This window comes from Pseudophryne corroboree, chromosome 5 (assembly GCF_028390025.1).
Source record: "Pseudophryne corroboree isolate aPseCor3 chromosome 5, aPseCor3.hap2, whole genome shotgun sequence".
Taxonomy (NCBI): Eukaryota; Metazoa; Chordata; class Amphibia; order Anura; family Myobatrachidae; genus Pseudophryne; species Pseudophryne corroboree.
The window spans coordinates 722,825,423-722,847,926 of NC_086448.1; the positions used below are offsets into that span (position 1 = coordinate 722,825,423).

The 22,504-nt window shown below is 46.4% G+C and overlaps 1 protein-coding gene across 1 annotated transcript in view; it reads right to left on the bottom strand.

Moving 5' to 3' along the window:
• Positions 1 to 332: 332 nt before the first annotated feature.
• The window catches only part of LOC134928355 (aquaporin-4-like), a 46,829-nt gene continuing 24,657 nt past the window's right edge, over positions 333 to 22,504 (bottom strand). Inside the window, exons 3-4 of the mRNA XM_063924000.1 lie at positions 9,538 to 9,618; positions 333 to 1,221 (exon numbers count right to left, since the gene is read on the bottom strand). Of these exons, the coding sequence (XP_063780070.1) occupies positions 1,033 to 1,221; positions 9,538 to 9,618 (270 nt within the window). The 3' untranslated portion in view covers positions 333 to 1,032. The remainder of the gene's footprint in view (positions 1,222 to 9,537; positions 9,619 to 22,504) is intronic.

Below are 22,504 nucleotides of genomic sequence, written 5' to 3' on the forward strand. Positions count from 1 at the left end.
GCGTTTGTGCTATAAGCCCAGCTTTTCGTCACTCAATAATTGTCATGCTCCGTTACCATAGCATTATCTCTGATTTCTCACGCATTGCCTTTTAATACATATGAAGAAGCAGTAAAAACCCCTTTTATTGGCAAATACACCAAAAAACAGGTCATCAGCACTTGATTCATTGAGCCCTTAGTGAGTTGCGATTACCATATGCGTTGTGTATGTATTTCTGAGTTACAGATAGCGCCTTATGCTGATAATGGATAGTACACATTGGATGGAAGAACTAGCATTTTATTGCAAGTGTTGCACATATGAACAATATTTTATATATATATATATATATATATATATATATAGATAGGGACGGAGAGAGAGATGATAGACTTTCATTGACCACAGGTCATTAATAGTGCTGGGCTGAGAGCTGGGTGATAGGATTATGAACAATTTGGACAAACTCACAGCTGGCAAATGTGGATGAGAACTGTCAGTGTGTGTGAAAGATGACTGCAGGTACAAGCTTATTAGGGGCCATCAGCGGCCATCTTCCAAACAACTTTACAAATATTCCCAGTAATAATTATATCGGGATCACAGAACTATCCTGTCCATGCACACCGCAGTATCAGATTCATCAAAAGCATAACCAGCAGAAGTCAAAGTATGGCGAGTCATTTTAACTACATCCGCTATATTACACTTCAGACAGCTATAATCAGAAATAAACACCAGGCCTGTCTTCTGATTGTTTTATGGCTGCTCTGAAGTGAGCATTTACCCCAGGCAATTATGGAGTAATATGCAGGTGGAAAGCTGAGCTGACATTTAGCTGTCAGATGTAGAGATACTGTATATATATATACAATGAATATATAACAATAACAACACGTTTTTGGGGAACTGACATGCATACAGTATACAGGAAAGCCTCAATCAGAGCCAGGTTGTCTGCAGTAAGATATGTGTGTCCTTTATTTAATGACGGTGTCCCTTTAACTACAACACCCCCTTTATTAGCCAATCAGGAGCTGAAACACAGTGTTACGCTGTTGCCTCCAGTTTGTTGTATTCTCCTCCCGAGTTGACCGCCAATTGAACAGATTCATCTTCATTCTGTGTTCTTCTGAAAGTAGCCTGAAGTCTTTGTTTTGCCTCAGGATCTGGGCAGAACACGTACTCATAGATAAAACTGGCCAGGATGCTGCCCATCATTGGACCAATCCAATAAATCTGTTGGGAGATTCAATCTCTCATTAAACGTACACGAGACATTACTTTCTGGAATTGTTAGTAATGACTCAGATAAGAAGCTACTCAGAACATCTCCGTTTCTATGTCATAACGTATAGTTTGAGTTATTCTTCTTTGATTTGAAATCATGAAATTAACTAGCATCTCATATTCATAGGGGGGATTAAATTCATAGCAATGGTTTGTAGTGTCTCTAGAATGGTCAGGGGATGGTAACAGAGGCGCGATAGAAAATTTGCAAAAATTTCCTAACATAATAGGTTCCTGGCAGCCATCACTATCAATTGAATGTTCTCCTCAAAGTAGAGTTTCCAAACATTTTCACATCGGAGATCATCTACAAATATTTATTGTATCTGTTTGCCGTACGTTTCTACATAGTTATGTTTATTCCTAACTCTACCAGTTTTTCTTACATTTAGATAGTAGAGTTATTATTTCTATCAAAGGAGGTGTTACACAATATTCAATGCAGTAAATAAGTAGTAATTGTAACAATATGACACAATTTAGGCTGGGTACACACTTGACGATGCGCGTAAGATGCAACATCATCAAGGCAAAAGATATCGGACATACACACTGAATGATATCGTCACCGATATTGCCAGTGACGGCATCCACTCACATCCAGCTGCATGCAGTCTTATCCAATATCTTTAGATTTCAAGGCTGGAACTAAAGATTTTGGACTTCGTTAACAACCCAAGGGAGCGCACATTGTTAACCATATACTGCATACACACTAGATGATGTAAACGATATTATATCGTCCGACCCGCCGGTTCGTACGATATGTTGGGTGCATATCGTCAAGTGTGTACCCAGCCTACGTTTTACCCTGCAGATATTGTAAGTGGCTTAATAGAGCGACAATATCTAGATAGTTAATAGGTCGACACCATATGGTCAACATGTATTAGTTAGATGGTACAAAAGGTCGACAGTTACAAAAGGATGGCAGGTTCAAAAGGTCAACATGAAAATGGTTGACACATTTTTATTTGGTTATTTTGTCCCAAATGTAATATCTTTCCTGTTATCTGACCGCCATCAGTAGACACTTATGACCTCACTAATCGCTGTGCTCGCCACGCAAGTTAATATTCCCAATAGATGTCCGCGTGGATCATAAATAAAACAGATCCTAAATTTGGGACAAAATAAACAATAAAATGTGTCGGACATTCGTGTGTTGACCATTTTCATGTCTACCCTTTGTACCTGTTGAATTTACGCACTGGTGACCTTTCATCTGTCAATTTTTTGTACCTGTCAAGTTTTTGTGCCTGTTGCCCTAATGCATGTCGCCCATATGGTGTCGGCCTGATAACTGTCAACCTATACGCTGTCGCTCTATCATCTGGAGACAGCAGATTTTGAGGTAATGTCTTTTCATTCATATTTCCAGTAAAACATACAATTTGACGACGGATCCTCCAATTTTCTCCCACAATCCAAAAACATACTGGTGAATTAACTGGATACTGACAAAAAATTGGCCATAGTGTTTGTGCGTGTGCATGTGGTAGGGATTATGGGGGTCATTCCGACCCGATCGCTCGCTGCAGTTTGTCGCAGCGCAGCGATTCGGTCAGAACTGCGCATGCGCCAGTGCCGCATGTGACAGAGGCGGTCGCTGGGCGGGAGGCGGTTGAACAGCGGCGTTATGCCGCCTTCAGGGGGCGGGCCGCTGCGGCCAGTGCAGCGACAATTAACTCCCGGCCAGCCGCAGGAGCTGTGCTGGCCGGGAGTTACTCCTCATATACAAAGGCATCGCCGCTGTGCGATGCTTTTGTATTTGTGCGGGGGGGGGGACTGACATGCGGGTCAACTCGGAATGACCCCCTATAGACTCAGTGGCGCACCCAGGGGGGGGTTTCCGAGCACCCAGAAACCCCCCTCCAACAAAAAATAAAATAAAAAAATTAAAACTTTTTTTTTGTGTGGCTGCATGAGTATTATTAATGGCTGTCTAGCGTCCTATGCAGCCTAATTTCTTCCTGGTGGCACTTGTAAGTGCTTAATAAAAGTTTACTTTATTTTAATTATAGTACATATATATCCATGTGCAATTTGTGCATACATATATACACATGTATATACATACATACATATAAACACACATACATGATATATATACATGCGTATATATACGTGTACTGTATGTGTGTGTGTGTGTGTGTGTGTGTGTGTATATATATATATATATGCATGTTTAATATGCTATGTGTATATGTATATATATATATATATATATATAATAAGAATTTACTTACCGATAATTCTATTTCTCATTGTCCGTAGTGGATGCTGGGAACTCCGTAAGGACCATGGGGAATAGCGGCTCCGCAGGAGACTGGGCACAAATAGAAAGCTTTAGTACTACCTGGTGTGCACTGGCTCCTCCCCCTATGACCCTCCTCCAAGCCTCAGTTAGGATACTGTGCCCGGACGAGCGTACACAATAAGGAAGGATTTTGAATCCCGGGTAAGACTCATACCAGCCACACCAATCACACCGTATAACTTGTGATCTGAACCCAGTTTACAGTATGATAAACAGAGGAGCCTCTAGAAAAGATGGCTCACTACAACAATAACCCGATTTAGTTTAACAATAACTATGTACAAGTATTGCAGACAATCCGCACTTGGGATGGGCGCCCAGCATCCACTACGGACTATGAGAAATAGAATTATCGGTAAGTAAATTCTTATTTTCTCTGACGTCCTAGTGGATGCTGGGAACTCCGTAAGGACCATGGGGATTATACCAAAGCTCCCAAACGGGCGGGAGAGTGCGGATGACTCTGCAGCACCGAATGAGAGAACTCCAGGTCCTCCTCAGCCAGGGTATCAAATTTGTAGAATTTAGCAAACGTGTTTGCCCCTGACCAAGTAGCTGCTCGGCAAAGTTGTAAAGCCGAGACCCCTCGGGCGGCCGCCCAAGATGAGCCCACTTTCCGTGTGGAATGGGCTTTTACAGATTTTGGCTGTGGCAGGCCTGCCACAGAATGTGCAAGCTGAATTGTACTACAAATCCAACGAGCAATAGTCTGCTTAGAAGCAGGAGCACCCAGTTTGTTGGGTGCATACAGGATAAACAGCGAGTCAGATTTTCTGACTCCAGCCGTCCTGGAAACGTATATTTTCAGGGCCCTGACTACTTCCAGCAACTTGGAGTCCTCCAAGTCCCTAGTAGCCGCAGGTACCACAATAGGCTGATTCAGGTGAAACGCTGAAACCACCTTAGGGAGAAATTGAGGACGAGTCCTCAATTCTGCCCTATCCGTATGAAAAATTAGGTAAGGGCTTTTATAGGATAAAGCCGCCAATTCTGAGACGCGCCTGGCTGAAGCCAGGGCCAATAGCATTACCACTTTCCATGTGAGATATTTTAAGTCCACAGTGGTGAGTGGTTCAAACCAATGTGATTTTAGGAACCCCAAAACCACATTGAGATCCCAAGGTGCCACTGGAGGCACAAAAGGAGGCTGTATATGCAGCACCCCTTTGACAAACGTCTGAACTTCAGGAACTGAAGCCAGTTCTTTTTGGAAGAAGATCGACAGGGCCGAAATTTGAACCTTAATGGACCCTAATTTTAGGCCCATAGACAGTCCTGTTTGCAGGAAATGCAGGAAACGACCCAGTTGAAATTCCTCTGTAGGGGCCTTCCTGGCCTCGCACCACGCAACATATTTACGCCAAATACGGTGATAATGCTGCACGGTTAAATCCTTCCTGGCTTTGATCAGGATAGGTATGACTTCATCCGGAATGCCTTTTTCCTTCAGGATCCGGCGTTCAACCGCCATGCCGTCAAACGCAGCCGCGGTAAGTCTTGGAACAGACAGGGTCCCTGCTGGAGCAGGTCCCTTCGTAGAGGTAGAGGCCACGGGTCCTCCGTGAGCATCTCTTGAAGTTCCGGGTACCAAGTCCTTCTTGGCCAATCCGGAGCCACGAGTATAGTCCTTACTCCTCTCCTTCTTATGATTCTCAGTACCTTGGGTATGAGAGGCAGAGGAGGGAACACATACACTGACTGGTACACCCACGGTGTTACCAGAGCGTCCACAGCTATTGCCTGAGGGTCCCGTGACCTGGCGCAATACCTGTTTAGTTTTTTGTTGAGGCGTGACGCCATCATGTCCACCTTTGGTTTTTCCCAACGGTTCACAATCATGTGGAAGACTTCTGGGTGAAGTCCCCACTCTCCCGGGTGGAGGTCGTGCCTGCTGAGGAAGTCTGCTTCCCAGTTGTCCACTCCCGGAATGAACACTGCTGACAGTGCTATCACATGATTTTCCGCCCAGCGAAGAATCCTTGCAACTTCTGCCATTGCCCTCCTGCTTCTTGTGCCGCCCTGTCTGTTTACGTGGGCGACTGCCGTGATGTTGTCTGACTGAATCAGCACCGGCTGACCTTGAAGCAGAGGTCGTGCTAGGCTTAGAGCATTGTAGATGGCCCTTAGCTCCAGGATATTTATGTGAAGTGATGTCTCCAGGCTTGACCACAAGCCCTGGAAATTTCTTCCTTGTGTGACTGCTCCCCAGCCTCTCAGGCTGGCATCCGTGGTCACCAGGACCCAGTCCTGAATGCCGAATCTGCGGCCCTCTAGAAGATGAGCACTCTGCAACCACCACAGAAGAGACACCCTTGTCCTTGGGGACAGGGTTATCCGCTGATGCATTTGAAGATGCGATCCGGACCATTTGTCCAGCAGATCCCACTGGAACGTTCTTGCGTGGAATCTGCCGAATGGAATCGCTTCGTAGGAAGCTACCATCTTTCCCAAGACTCTTGTGCATTGATGCACTGAGACTTGCCCTGGTTTCAGGAGGTTTCTGACCAGTTCGGATAACTCCCTGGCTTTCTCCTCCGGAAGGAACACCTTTTTCTGGACTGTGTCCAGAATCATCCCTAGGAACAGAAGACGTGTTGTCGGAATCAGCTGCGATTTTGGGATATTTAGAATCCAGCCGTGCTGCCGTAGCACTACTTGAGATAGGGCTACTCCGACTACTAACTGTTCTCTGGATCTTGCTCTTATCAGGAGATCATCCAAGTAAGGGATAATTAAAACGCCTTTTCTTCGAAGAAGAATCATCATTTCGGCCATTACCTTGGTAAAGACCCGAGGTGCCGTGGATAATCCAAACGGCAGCGTCTGAAACTGATAGTGACAGTTTTGTACCACAAACCTGAGGTACCCTTGATGAGAAGGGTAAATGGGGACATGGAGGTAGGCATCTTTGATGTCCAGAGACACCATATAGTCCCCCTCTTCCAGGTTTGCGATCACTGCCCTGAGTGACTCCATCTTGAATTTGAACCTCTGTATGTAAGTGTTCAAAGACTTCAGATTTAAAATTGGTCTCACCGAGCCGTCCGGCTTCGGTACCACAAACAACGTGGAAAAATAACCCTTCCCTTGTTGCAGGAGGGGTACCTTGACTATCACCTGCTGGGAATACAGCTTGTGAACTGCCTCCAATACTGCCTCCCTGTCGGAGGGAGACGTTGGTAAAGCAGACTTCAGGAACCGGCGAGGGGGAGACGTCTCGAACTCCAATTTGTACCCCTGAGATACTACTTGCAGGATCCAGGGGTCCACTTGCGAGTGAGCCCACTGCGCGCTGAAATTCTTGAGACGGGCCCCCACCGTGCCTGAGTCCGCTTGTAAGGCCCCAGCGTCATGCTGAGGACTTGGCAGAAGCGGGGGAGGGCTTTTGTTCCTGGGAAGTGGCTGTCTGTTGCAGTCTTTTTCCCCTTCCTCTGCCCCGGGGCAGAAAAGAGGAACCTTTTGCCCGCTTGCCCTTATGGGGACGAAAGGACTGAGCCGGATAAGACGGCGTCTTTTTATGTTGAGAGGCTACCTGGGGTAAAAATGTGGATTTCCCAGCAGTTGCCGTGGCCACCAGGTCCGATAGACCGACCGCAAATAACTCCTCCCCTTTATAAGGCAATATTTCCATATGCCGTTTAGAGTCCGCATCACCTGACCACTGTCGCGTCCATAATCCTCTTCTGGCAGAAATGGACAGCGCACTCACTCTTGAAGCCAGAGTGGAAATATCCCTCTGTGCATCTCGCATATATAGAAATGCATCTTTTAAATGCTCTATAGTCAACAATATACTGTCCCTATCCAGGGTATCAATATTTTCAGTCAGGGAATCCGACCAAGCCACCCCAGCGCTGCACATCCAGGCTGAGGCGATTGCTGGTCGCAGTATAACACCAGTATGTGTGTATATACTTTTTAGGATATTCTCCAGTTTTCTGTCACCTGGTTCCTTGAGGGCGGCCGTATCAGGAGACGGTAACGCCACTTGTTTTGATAAGCGTGTGAGCGCTTTATCCACTCTAGGGGGTGTTTCCCAACGCGCCCTAACCTCTGGCGGGAAAGAGTATAATGCCAATAACTTTTTAGAAATTATCAGTTTTTTATCGGGGGAAACCCACGCTTCATCACACACCTCATTTAATTCGTCTGATTCAGGAAAAACTACGGGTAGTTTTTTCACACCCCACATAATACCCTTTTTAGTGGTACTTGCAGTATCAGAAATGTTTAACACCTCTCTCATTGCCGTGATCATGTAACGTGTGGCCCTACTGGAAGTCACGTTTGTCTCCTCACCGTCGACACTGGAGTCAGTATCCGTGTCGACGTCAGTATCCACCACCTGAGGTAACGGCCTTTTTAGAGACCCTGATGGTTTTTGAGACGCCTGGACAGGGACCAGCTGATTAGTCGGCTGTCTCATGTCATCAACCGTCTTTTGTAAGGAGCTGACACTGTCACGTAAATCCTTCCATAAAGCCATCCACTCAGGTGTCGACTCCTTAGGGGGTGACATCTCTATTATAGGCAATTGCCCCGCCTCCACATCATTTTCCTCCTCATACATGTCGACACAAACGTACCGACACACAGCACACGCACAGGGAATGCTCTGATAGAGGACAGGACCCCACTAGCCCTTTGGGGAGACAGAGGGAGAGTATGCCAGCACACACCAGAGCGCTATATATAGATATAGGGACAACCTTATATAAGTGTTTCTCCCTTATAGCTGCTGTATTGTTAATAACCCGCCAATTAGTGCCCCCCTCTCTTTTTTACCCTGTTTCTGTAGTGCAGGACTGCAGGGGAGAGTCAGGGAGACGTCCTTCCAGCGGAGCTGTGAGGGAAAATGGCGCCTGTGTGCTGAGGAGATAGGCTCCGCCCCCTTCTCGGCGGCCTTTCTCCCGCTTTTTGTGAAAATCTGGCAGGGGTTAAAATCCATCCATATAGCCCAGGAGCTATATGTGATGTATTTTTAGCCAGCCAAGGTGTTTCTATTGCTGCTCAGGGCGCCCCCCCCTAGCGCCCTGCACCCTCAGTGACCGGAGTGTGAAGTGTGCTGAGAAGCAATGGCGCACAGCTGCAGTGCTGTGCGCTACCTTGTGGAAGACAGGATGTCTTCTGCCGCCGATTTGCCGGACTCTTCTTGCTTCTGGCTCTGTAAGGGGGCCGGCGGCGCTGCTCTGGGACCGAGCTCCAAGGCTGGGCCTGTGAGCGGTCCCTCTGGAGCTAATGGTGTCCAGTATCCAAGAAGCCCAATCCACTCTGCACGCAGGTGAGTTCGCTTCTTCTCCCCTTAGTCCCTCGATGCAGTGAGCCTGTTGCCAGCAGGTCTCACTGAAAATAAAAAACCTAAACTAAAACTTTCACTAAGAAGCTCAGGAGAGCCCCTAGTGTGCACCCTTCTCGTTCGGGCACAAAAATCTAACTGAGGCTTGGAGGAGGGTCATAGGGGGAGGAGCCAGTGCACACCAGGTAGTACTAAAGCTTTCTATTTGTGCCCAGTCTCCTGCGAAGCCGCTATTCCCCATGGTCCTTACGGAGTTCCCAGCATCCACTAGGACGTCAGAGAAATATATATATATATATATACACACACACACACATACACAGACACACTAGTTTTACGGACCCAGCATATACTAGGTCACCTCAGTCCCCACCCCCGTGCTTGGCTCCACCCAGTTCTGGAAACCCCCCCACGCAAATCCTGCGTTTGCCACTGAGACTGTAAGCTCCACTGGGGCAGGGACTGATGTGAAAGGCCAAATATTCTCAGTAAAGTGCTGCGGAATATGTGTGAGCTATATAAATACATTAACTTAATCAATAAATAATATATTTAAAGTTACTTTGGCCTGGTTCAGTTTCATTGTCCACATGCTGTACAAATACAAGTAATGAAGTTGTTTTTGTAATATTGTATTTTGCACACTTACCCAATGATTTTGCCATTGATTAAATACAACACTGGTTCCCAATGATCTTGCTGGGTTCATGCTGGCACCTGTGTACTGAATCTAATGAGAGAGGAGATGTGAGCATTTCTGTGCAGAATTCCATTTACTGTATCAAACAACATGCGCAGAACGTGGAAATAAAACAGAATGATAAATGAAGATCACCAAGTACTAATGGTAAATAGACAAAGGAAGAATAAATGTCCCAGTGTGTATTTGGTATATATAACAGTTGGATCATAGCTCATTGTGAACTGTGCAGTCTGGCCGTTACATTCTGCTACCCGCCCTTTTGGCAAGCAGATCAGGTCGGCATCTGGGAATTGGCCGGCTGATGTATGGCCTGCATAAGAAAAGTGCCGATTTTAACTGTGATATGACCCTAAGCAAGGTGTAGCTCTTTCTTTGAGTGGCTAAACCTGTGGGAAGGGCTTTGCTTGTCTCGAAAGGAGTGGGGCAGAGACACTACTTTTTAACATTACCGCTGTAGAATGTTAGCCTAACGCTGAATAATAAACTCTTACCTCTATGGTTCATTTTACATATGTTAGGATTGGGGTTTAGTTGTTCTTTAAGAAAATGTCTTAGGAGCATGTCTATTTTTATCTACAAATATGTCCTAATAATTAGGTCTTATTGCCACAATAAGAAAATGTCATGGAAATGTAGCTCATAGGCTAAACTGGCGTTAGCTATCAGGGCCAAGCTCTGGAAAGCAGGGGGGAGCTTAGGGGTGATTCATGGACAGACGCTATGCAGAAGCCACTACCAGGGCTGGATTATAGGAGGGGTGACAGGGGCGGTCATCCCTGGGCCCCCACAGATTAGGGGCCCCCACACAGTCCCCCGAAACAGCCACCCGCATTGATAATAAAATCGGAGCACAGCATTTAGCTGTGTCTCCGTTCTACCCTCGTCTGCGGCAAGCGGCAGCTGAGGAGCTCCTCATATTACAGCATGCTGAATCCCCCTTCATGCTTTCTTAAGTGGTTGCTGTCGGCTGTGGGACAGTGACTCGCGGGATTTGACTTCCCATGAGACACTGTCCTACACCCGACTGCAACTACTTCATGAAGCGTGAAGGGGGATTCAGCACACTCTCCCAGTGGCTCCCGTCCCGCTCTGCCAGAAGGTGTGTGGGGTGCTGCATGCTTCTCCCACTGCCCAAATTAGGGCAGAGTAGCGTCTGTGCGTGCATGGTGGGGGGTGGGAAGTGGTTTCACATTGTTATTAGTGGGGGCCCCCACAACTTGGTTGCCCTGGGCTCCCACAAGCCTTAATCCGGCATTGGCCACTACTATTAAAATAATAATAAAATACTACAGGAGGCACCTCATGTAAATTGAAGCCTATTGCTGGGTTCTGTGATCAGCTGCTGCGTCTGAGGACACAGCATCAGATTATCTGCTTGAACATCGGTCATCTGAGTAACCCTTATGATACATGGGGCGGGATGTAATGCTGCTTCCGAACGTTGTACAAATATAATGTTATACTATAAGTGTGGCAGACATTCATCCACATTAATGACTCGTTCATAGAGACATTATAACACAAGGCAAAAATATACACGTAAACCAACATAAGTACACACAGAACTTAGGGGCTCATTTATCAACGAGTGATAAAACTTGTTGTGAATAATAAAACTTGTTGCGTATGATAAACGGTGCTCCAGCCGATCAGCTCCTTACAGTCATGTGTTCAGCTCCTAACTGTCATGTGTTTGAAAAATGACAGTTGGGAGTTGATTGGCTGGAGCACCATTTATCATACACAACGAGTTTTATCATTCACAACAAGTTTTATCACTTGTTGATATATGGGGCCTTTTGTGTACTCAATGGAACATACACTGGCATAGACATACTATGGTGGGTAGGGTATAGAAAGGGATACATTTGTTTTATCATCTATTTTACAAGCAGACTGCACATAATTCAATTTAAAAACATAATAAAAAAAACAGTTAAAGATGGTCCCCAACAGAATTAAACAACTCACTGAAATCACTGACTATGGGCCTAATTCAGACCTGATCGCAACAGCTAAATTTTTCACTAATGGGCAAAACCATGTGCACTGCAGGTGTGGCAGATATAACATTTGCAGAGAGAGTTAGATTTGGGTGGGTTATATTGTTTCTGTGCAGGGTAAATACTGGCTGCTTTATTTTTACACTGCAATTTTGATTTCAGTTTAAACACACCCCACCCAAAGCTAACTCTCTCTGCACATGTTACATCTGCTCCCCCTGCATTGCACATGGTTTTGCCCATTAGTGAAAAATGTTGCTGCTGCAGTCAGGTCTGAATTAGGCACTATATACTACGTTTCACTGAGTTTAGAACTGCTCCTCCTAGATACAGATATTTTCCAGTATGTCGTTGACTGATGAGTAATACACATAGCAATACTGGGTGCAGTTTTATTACAAAACAACCCTATGGTTTTCTATGAGTGAAAACATGGCTGTCCAACCGGCTTTTCTGTGTCCCTCTGCTTCAGGAGATTACCACAACAACTAACACATGACACTTTTGGGGAATCTGAACAGGTGCATGAATTTTGCAAAATTGAATGTCAGTAAAGAAACAAGAGTATATAATTTGATGAATAATAATAATAATTAATATTATATATATATAATGGCCAATTGAGTTAATCATTACCATCTAATACTGATAAAGCTTCTGTGAGACAGCGTTTTATTTTTATCAAATGTATTTATAGATTTTCTTTGTAGGTTTTAAGCAACTTTGATGCCTTGGCTTATGCACCCTATTGACTTTCATTGCATCATGACGCTGAACTTTCATCACATTTCTTATTTAAATCTTCATAGCTATGTAAAGGCCCTCATACATCGGTGACATATTGCCGCAAAGTCCGGATCCTACAACAGCCGGGAATCGGGAATATTAAAAATGTAAAAAAAAAAAATCTCAATTCCCAGATCCAGACAGAAAACACTCGGGATCAGCAATTTGGGGATTTTTAAAATGAAGAGTGTATCCGGTTCCCAGACGAATCGCTGGGCACTGATGGCCGCCAATCGGTGGTTCCGGTAGGATAATCAGGGATATGAGGTTTAAATGTATGGGGGCATTTACACAAGTCCATCTGAAATTGTAAACTGCACCTAAAGAAGGGGTTACTATACTGTTTTCTGTTAATAACTCTATATACTACATAGTGATTATACACTCACTAATCATTTATCTGCTCGACTACTGCAACCAGGGCCTGATTAAGGTCTGTGGGGGCCCCTGGGCAATAAACTTGTGGGGGCCCCTATCAATAAAATGATCAAAGTGCTAAATATATTTAGATGGTATGGTTATTGGTGGCTCTCCAGACCACATAAATACTCTTCAAAGCGTAACATACTATATATTTTAAAGCAAATGTAACAAACATCTGATATACAGTACATATACACAATACACTGTGTATAATATTTATAAACTTCCAGGTCATTATATTTGCCTATATATATATATATATATATATATATATATATATAAAACAGAAAAACTTAAGACCCCTTAATTGCGCTATAGTCTAATAGCTCAAACCACTGAGAGGTACCCCCTGTCAGAAGGAGTACTGCACATAGAATGGACAAAAACAAAAGTTCTCTTGGGGAGCTTTACCACCACAGATATACTTATATAATTATAAAATCATTTATTAAAAAACATGTATACTTTTATAACATGAATCACAAGATCACATATGTCATATGAGCAATACATTCATTTCTGATTGTCTGTTATACATGATGTTTTCAATCATTAGATGAAATACTTATTCCTCAGCATGAGAAAGTATGAATGATCAGTTCACTGTTTTTACGGAAAACGCACAATCGTTGAAACCCAACGCGTCTCGTCCCTTAGGACTTCATCAGGGGTGCAAATCAAAGAATGGGTTCACCAAAGGGAATACAAACAGAGCATGAATTCACTGAGAGTGTATTCCAGAAACTTCTATTTAGATTTCACAAACTGGCAATTCGGATGAGATCAGGAGATATTATCCGATCAGACCCTGGCGTGTTGTCTCAAGGTCCACCTCACAGCTATCTCTGATAGCTGTGAGGTGGACCTTGAGACAACACGCCAGGGTCTGATCGGATAATATCTCCTGATCTCATCCGAATTGCCAGTTTGTGAAATCTAAATAGAAGTTTCTGGAATACACTCTCAGTGAATTCATGCTCTGTTTGTATTCCCTTTGGTGAACCCATTCTTTGATTTGCACCCCTGATGAAGTCCTAAGGGACGAAACGCGTTGGGTTTCAACGATTGTGCGTTTTCCGTAAAAACAGTGAACTGATCATTCATACTTTCTCATGCTGAGGAATAAGTATTTCATCTAATGATTGAAAACATCATGTATAACAGACAATCAGAAATGAATGTATTGCTCATATGACATATGTGATCTTGTGATTCATGTTATAAAAGTATACATGTTTTTTAATAAATGATTTTATAATTATATAAGTATATCTGTGGTGGTAAAGCTCCCCAAGAGAACTTTTGTTTTTGTCCATATATATATATATATATATATATATATATAATAAGATTTTACTCACCGGTAAATCTATTTCTCGTAGTCCGTAGTGGATGCTGGGACTCCGTAAGGACCATGGGGAATAACGGCTCCGCAGGAGACTGGGCACAACTAAAGAAAGCTTTAGGACTACCTGGTGTGCACTGGCTCCTCCCACTATGACCCTCCTCCAGACCTCAGTTAGGATACTGTGCCCGGAAGAGCTGACACAATAAGGAAGGATTTTGAATCCCGGGTAAGACTCACCAATCACACCGTATAACTCGTGATACTATACCCAGTTAACAGTATGAAATATAACTGAGCCTCTCAACAGATGGCTCAACAATAACCCTTTAGTTAGGCAATAACTATATACAAGTATTGCAGACAATCCGCACTTGGGATGGGCGCCCAGCATCCACTACGGACTACGAGAAATAGATTTACCGGTGAGTAAAATCTTATTTTCTCTGACGTCCTAAGTGGATGCTGGGACTCCGTAAGGACCATGGGGATTATACCAAAGCTCCCAAACGGGCGGGAGAGTGCGGATGACTCTGCAGCACCGAATGAGCAAACTCTAGGTCCTCCTCAGCCAGGGTATCAAACTTGTAGACTCTTGCAAAAGTGTTTGACCCCGACAAAGTAACAGCTCGGCAAAATTGTAAAGCCGAGACCCCTCGGGCAGCCGCCCAAGAAGAGCCCACTTTTCCTCGTGGAATGGGCTTTTACAGATTTAGGGTGCGGCAGTCCAGCCGCAGAATGTGCAAGTTGAATCGTGCTACAGATCCAGCGAGCAATAGTCTGCTTAGAAGCAGGAGCACCCAGCTTGTTGGGTGCGTACAGGATAAATAGCGAGTCAGTTTTCCTGACTCCAGCCGTCCTGGAAACATATATTTTTCAGGGCCCTGACTACGTCCAGTAACTTGGAATCCTCCAAGTCCCAAGTAGCCGCAGGCACCACAATAGGTTGGTTCACATGAAAAACTGATACCACCTTAGGAAGGAATTGGGAACGAGTCCTCAATTCCGCCCTATCCATATAAAAAAATTAGATAAGGGCTTTTGCATGATAAAGCCGCTAATTCTGATACACGCCTGGCCGACGCCAAGGCCAACAGCATGACCACTTTCCACGTAAGGTATTTTAGCTCCACGGATTTAAGTGGCTCAACCCAATGCGACTTCAGGAAATCCAACACCACGTTGAGATCCCACGGTGCCACTGGAGGCACAAACGGGGGCTGACTATGCAGCACTCCCTTAACAAAAGTCTGAACTTCAGGCAGTGAAGTCAGTTCTATTTTGGAAGAAAATCGATAGAGCCGAAATCTGGACCTTAATGGAACCCAATTTTAGGCCCATAGTCACCCCTAACTGTAGGAAGAGCAGAAATCGACCCAGCTGAAATTCCTCCGTTGGGGCCTTCCTGGCCTCACAGCACGCAACATATTTCCGCCATATGCGGTGATAATGGTTTGCGTTCACTTCTTTCCTAGCTTTAATTAGCGTAGGGATAACTTCCTCCGGAATGCCCTTTTCCTTCAGGATCCGGCGTTCAACCGCCATGCCGTCAAACGTAGCCGCGGTACCTCTTGGAACAGACAGGCCCTTCTGCTGCAGCAGGTCCTGTCTGAGCGGCAGAGGCCATGGGTCCTCTGAGATCATTTCTTGGAGTTCTGGGTACCAAGCTCTTCTTGGCCAATCCGGAACAATGAGTATAGTTCTTACTCCTCTCCTTATTATTCTCATTACCCTGGGTATGAGAGGCAGAGAAGGGAACACATACACCGACTGGTACACCCACGGTGTTATCAAAGCGTCCACAGCTATCGCCTGAGGGTCCCTTGACCTGGCGCAATATCTTTTTAGCTTTTTGTTGAGGCGGGACGCCATCATGTCCACCTGTGGCCTTTCCCAACGGTGTACAATCATTTGGAAGACTTCTGGATGAAGTCCCCACTCTCCCGGGTGGAGGTCATGTCTGCTGAGAAAGTCTGCTTCCCAGTTGTCCACTCTGGGAATGAACACTGCTGACAGTGCTAACAGATGATTTTCCGCCCATCGGAGAATCCTTGTGGCTTCTGCCATCGCCATCCTGCTTCTTGTGCCGCCCTGTCGGTTTACATGAGCGACCGCCGTGATGTTGTCTGACTGGATCAGCACCGGCCGGTGTTGAAGCAGGGGTCTAGCCTGACTTAGGGCATTGTAAATGGCCCTTAGTTCCAGAATATTTTTGTGTAGGGAAGTCTCCTGACTTGTCCATAGTCCTTGGAAGTTTCTTCCCTGTGTGACTGCCCCCCAGCCTCGAAGGCTGGCATCCGTGGTCACCAGGACCCAGTCCTGTATGCCGAATCTGCGGCCCTCTAGAAGATGAGCACTCTGCAGCCACCACAACAGCGACACCCTGGCCCTTGGAGACAGGGTTATCCGCCGATGCATCTGAAGATGCGACCCGGACCACTTGTCCAACAGATCCCACTGGAAGATCCTTGCATGGGACCTGGCGAATGGAATTTCTTCGTAAGAAGCTACCATCTTTCCCAGGGCTCGCATGCATTGATGCACCTACACCTGTATTTGTATTAGGAGGTCTCTGTCTAGAGACGACAACTCCTTGGACTTCTCCTCCGGGAGAAACCCTTTTTTCATGTTCTGTGTCCAGAACCATACCCAGGAACAGTAGACGCGTCGTAGGAACCAGCTGCGACTTTGGAATATTCAGAATCCAGCCGTGCTGTTGTAGCACTTCCCGAGATAGTGCTACTCCGACGAACAACTGCTCCCTGGACCTCGCCTTTATAAGGATATCGTCCAAGTACGGGATAATTATTTCGGCCATTACCTTGGTAAATACCCTCGGTGCCGGGGACAGACCAACGGCAACGTCTGGAATTGGTAATGACAATCCTGTACCACAATTTTGAGGTACTCCTGGTGAGGAGGGTAAATAGGGACATGCAGGTAAGCATCCTTGATGTCCAGTGATACCATGAAATTCTCCAGGCTTGCAATAATCGCCCTGAGCGATTCCATTTTGAACTTGAACCTTCGTATATAAATGTTCAAGGATTTCAATTTTAGAATGGGTCTCACCGAACCGTCTGGTTTCGGTACCACAAACATTTTGGAATAGTAACCCCGGCCTTGTTGAAGGAGGGGTACCTTGATTTCACCTGCTGGAAGTACAGCTTGTGAATTGCTGCCAGTACTACCTCCCTTTCTCCGAGGGCAGCAGGCAAGGCTGATGTGAGGTAACGGCGAGGGGGAGTCGCCTCGAACTCCAGCTTGTATCCCTGTGATACTACTTGCAGAACCTAGGGATCCACCTGTGGGCAAGCCCACTGGTCCTTTAAGTTCCCGAGACGCGCCCCCACCGCACCTGTCTCCACCTGTGGAGCCCCAGCGTCATGCGGTGGACTCAGAGGAAGCGGGGGAAGATTTTTGATCCTGGGAACTGGCTGTCTGGTGCAGCTTTTTCCTTCTTCCCTTGTCTCTGTGCAGAAAGGATGCGCCTTTGACCCGCTTGCTTTTCTGAAGCCGAAAGGACTGTACCTGAAAATACGGTGCTTTCTTAGGCTGTGAGGAAACCTGAGGTAAAAGTTTTTCTTCCCAGCTGTTGCTGTGGATACGAGGTCCCAGAGACCATCCCCAAACAATTCCTCACCCTTATAAGGCAGAATCTCCATGTGCCTTTTAAAGTCAGCATCACCTGTCCACTGCCGGGTCTCTAATACCCTCCTGGCAGAATGGACATTGCATTAATTCTGGATGCCAGCCGGCAAATATCCCTCTGTGCATCCCTCATATATAAGACGACGTCTTTAATATGCTCTATGTTAGCAAAATATTATCCCTGTCTAGGGTATTAATATTATCTGACAGGGTATCAGACCACGCTGCAGCAGCACTATTCATGCTGAGGCAATTGCAGGTCTCAGTATAGTACCTGAGTGTGTATATACAGACTTCAGGATAGCCTCCTGCTTTTTATCAGCAGGCTCCTTCAAAGTGGCTGTATCCTAAGACGGCAGTGCCACCTTTTTTGACAAACGTGTGAGCGCCTTATCCACCCTAGGGGATATCTCCCAACGTGACCTATCCTCTGGCGGGAAAAGGTACGCCAGCAGTAACTTTTTAGAAATTACCAGTTTCTTATCGGGGGAACCCACGCTTTTTTTACACACTTCATTCACTCATCTGATGGGGGAACAAAACACTGGCTGCTTTTTCTCCCCAAACATAAAACCCCTTTTATGTGGTACTTGGGTTCATGTCAGAAATGTGTAACACATTTTTCATTGCCGAGGTCATGCCACGGATGTTCCTAGTGGATTGTGTATATGTCTCAACCTCGTCGACACTGGAGTCAGACTCCGTGTCGACATCTGTGTCTGCCATCTGAGGTAACGGGCGTTTTTTTGAGCCTCTGATGGCCTTTGAGACGCCTGGGCAGGCGCGGGCTGAGAAGCCGGCTGTCCCACAGCTGTTACGTCATCCAGCCTTTTATGTAAGGAGTTGACATTGTCGGTTAATACCTTCCACCTATCCATCCACTCTGGTGTCGGCCCCACAGGGGGCGATCGGCCTCTGCTCCGCCTCCACGTAACCTTCCTCATCCAACATGTCGACACAGCCGTACCGACACACCGCACACACACAGGGAATGCTCTGACTGAGGACAGGACCCCACAAAGTCCTTTGGGGAGACAGAGAGAGAGTATGCCAGCACACACCAGAGCGCTATATAATGCAGGGATTAACACTATAACTGAGTGATTTTTTCCCCAATAGCTGCTTGTATACACATATTGCGCCTAAATTTAGTGCCCCCCCTCTCTTTTTAACCCTTTGAGCCTGAAAACTACAGGGGAGAGCCTGGGGAGCTGTCTTCCAGCTGCACTGTGAAGAAAAAATGGCGCCAGTGTGCTGAGGGAGATAGCCCCACCCCTTTTTCGGCGGACTTTTCTCCCGCTTTTTTCATGGATTCTGGCAGGGGTAATTTATCACATATATAGCCCTGGGACTATATATTGTGATGATTTGCCAGCCAAGGTGTTTATATTGCTGCTCAGGGCGCCCCCCCCCAGCGCCCTGCACCCATCAGTGACCGGAGTGTGAGGTGTGCATGAGGAGCAATGGCGCACAGCTGCAGTGCTGTGCGCTACCTTGTTGAAGACCGAGGCCTTCTGCCACTGATTTTCCGGACCACTTCTTGCTTCTGGCTCTGTAAGGGGGACGGCGGCGCGGCTTCGGGACCGAACGATCGAGGTCAGGTCCTGTGTTCGATCCCTCTGGAGCTAATGGTGTCCAGTAGCCTAAGAAGCCCAAACTATCTCCAGTCAGGTAGGTTCGCTTCTTCTCCCCTTAGTCCCTCGGTGCAGTGAGTCTGTTGCCAGCAGATCTCACTGTAAAATAAAAAACCTAAGATATACTTTCTTTCTAGGAGCTCAGGAGAGCCCCTAATGTGCATCCAGCTCAGCCGGGCACAAGATTCTAACTGAGGTCTGGAGGAGGGTCATAGTGGGAGGAGCCAGTGCACACCAGGTAGTCCTAAAGCTTTCTTTAGTTGTGCCCAGTCTCCTGCGGAGCCGCTATTCCCCATGGTCCTTACGGAGTCCCAGCATCCACTTAGGACGTCAGAGAAATACTGTATATATACACACATATCTCTCTTTCTCTACATATATACATATATATATATATATATATATATATATATATATACACATGCATACATTGATACATACATAAATACGCACACACACAGAGCCTCAATTTTCTAATGAACTTAAAGGCAACCTTATTTGGAGAGGACAGGGGACAGTGACATATGATGTTACTTTATATTACTTTACATCTATTGTGGTGACAGACAGGATACCTGCCTGTCAGCGCACTGCTGCTCACCTCTGCAGCTGCTTACGGTGTTAGCAGGATCACCATCTCCGCTGCTCTGCACCACGGTGGGGATAAGGGAGGGCCAACCATGCCAAGCCGCTGAGGCATCTCAGGAGGGGCAGTCGACCTCGGGCCCCCTCAGTAGATGAGTGCATTGTGCAGGTGACATCCCTATGGGGGTGCTGGGGGTACTGCTGGGGCCATGACAGGGCATAGTTAAAGAAACCTGGAATAGAGGGGTGAGCATAAGGAAGTGTGGGCGGGGGAGGGTAAGTAAGAGCAGAAGGGGGCTGCCAGTAAGGGAAATACCCACCCTGGGGGAAGGCAGAGAGGACAGTGAAATAGAACAGAGGAAGTATAAAAAAAAGGGGGGGGGGGGGAACTGGGGCAAACCAATAGAGAAGGACACTAGAACTTGAAGAAATGTAGGAAGAGGACACAGAAGGAGGGAAAAAGGATGCAGAAACCTGCCCTATACGAGGAAACTGCCTTACACAGCAGTGACAGAGGAAGGTATAGCAAACACCCCCCCCCCATCATCACCACAACCACTGGACACAGGGAAACCCCCAGCAGCTTCCAGTATGTGATTCACCGCAGGCCAGCATGAGGGCAAAATGGGGGCTGACCAGGAACAGGCAGCTACACAGGGGGCAACACTGATCCAGGTGCCAAAGCTGGCAAATCGTGGGGGATAGGCTCCTGAGACCAGCGACCAGCAACCAGTGGAGGCAACATGAAAGAAGCAGCAGGAAGGGAGACTGTGCAGTAGGGAGTTGAGCCCCAGGGGGACTGGGAGATACACAGTGGCTGGCAAGGGATTGACGCGGCCGTAGTTTAAGGTGACCAGTGGGTAGCAGGGACAGCTGCCCACTGGTCGGAGTGGCCATAGACAGCTCCTCAGCCAGCAGCCAATGTGGCCAGAGACAGCTCCTCAGCCAGCAGCAAGAGAGGGGAAGAAAAATGTAGGAAATATGAATGAAGGAAAAATAGCTCTGGACAGGTATGAGTCAAAAGTCGCAGAGGCGTCTCTGACTCACTCAGCTTACTTTTCTAGCAGCGTTGCCCGGCCGCGGCTCTACACAGTCACTGTCTCACGAGATTCTATGTCATAATACTGCGAGACTGCAAGAAACCAGAGGTAGCTAAATGCTATTGTCTGGTTTCATGTTACTAGCAGTGGGAGTCTACAGTGTGTGGGGCCCCCGGGATGACCGCCCTTGTCGCCCTTCCTATAATCCGGCCCTGACTGCAACCTTCTCCTTACTGGCCTCCCACGTTCCCATCTAGCTCCCCTCCAATTTGATGTCAACGCTGCAGCTAAACGTATCTTCCGCTCCCACAGTTCCATTTCCGCTACTCCCCTCCGCCAAATCCTGCACTTACTCCCTTTCCCCTACAGAATCCTCTGCAAACTCCTTACCCTCACACACAAGGCCCACTCCACTACTCTCTACATCTCCAACCTCATCTCCTTTTATACTTCCTCTTGCCTTCTCCGGTTAGCCAATGACCGTCGCTGCTCCTCTACCCTGGTTACTGCGTCTATTGCTCGAATCCAAGATTTCACTTCTGCAGTCCCCTTCACTTGATGAGCTGCCTTGCTCTATCAGGCTCTCCCTGAACTTGCATAGCTTCAAATGTGCACTAAAAACCCATCTGTTCATCAAAGCTTACCCTTCCACCACATACCCTTGTCACCAAGTCGCTCAACCCACCCTCCAACCTCAGCCATCTCTGCCTTGCCTGCTTTTTGCCCTCAGGTCCACATCCACGTGCTCATGCCTCATGCATCTGTCTGTCTCCACTCTACTCTAGATTGTAATCTCCTATGAGCAGGGTCCTTCTCCCTCGTGTTCTCACAGCCCTGTTCTCTAGCACTTCATTGTTAGCCGTTACCTACTTAGAAGCCATTTAGCCCAGAATTCCTCTCGCTCATAGCCATTCATCGTTTCCATCGGCTCTACTCCTGCTAGTCATGCCATCACTATTGGAGACAGGTTACACCTTTCGCTGATTACTCCTTCGCTTACCTTGCTTCCCCACTATTTTGTGTACCGAGAATTATGGTGCCAACTTTTACTTGTGCTCTGTTTTATGTTTTGCTTAATTTTATGTAATGTAATGTTCTGTGTACCCTATACTGTCCTACTGTTACCGGATGTACAGCAGACCACATGCGGAGTCTCATAAATAAAATGTAATAATAATAAAAATAATACTACTGTAGCTTTGTGTTGTAAGCAAATACAGACACCATATATCATAGACCAGGGGTGGGGAACCTTTGGCTCTCCAGCTGTTGTTGAACTACACATACCAGCATGCCCTGCTATAGGTTTGCTATTTGGCCATGCTAAAACTGTTGCATGGCATGCTGGGATGTGTAGTTCAACAACAGCTGGAGGACCGCAGGTTCCCTATCCCTGTCATAGACCATATACAACATTAATAAAAAGTTAGAGAGGAGAGGCCAATA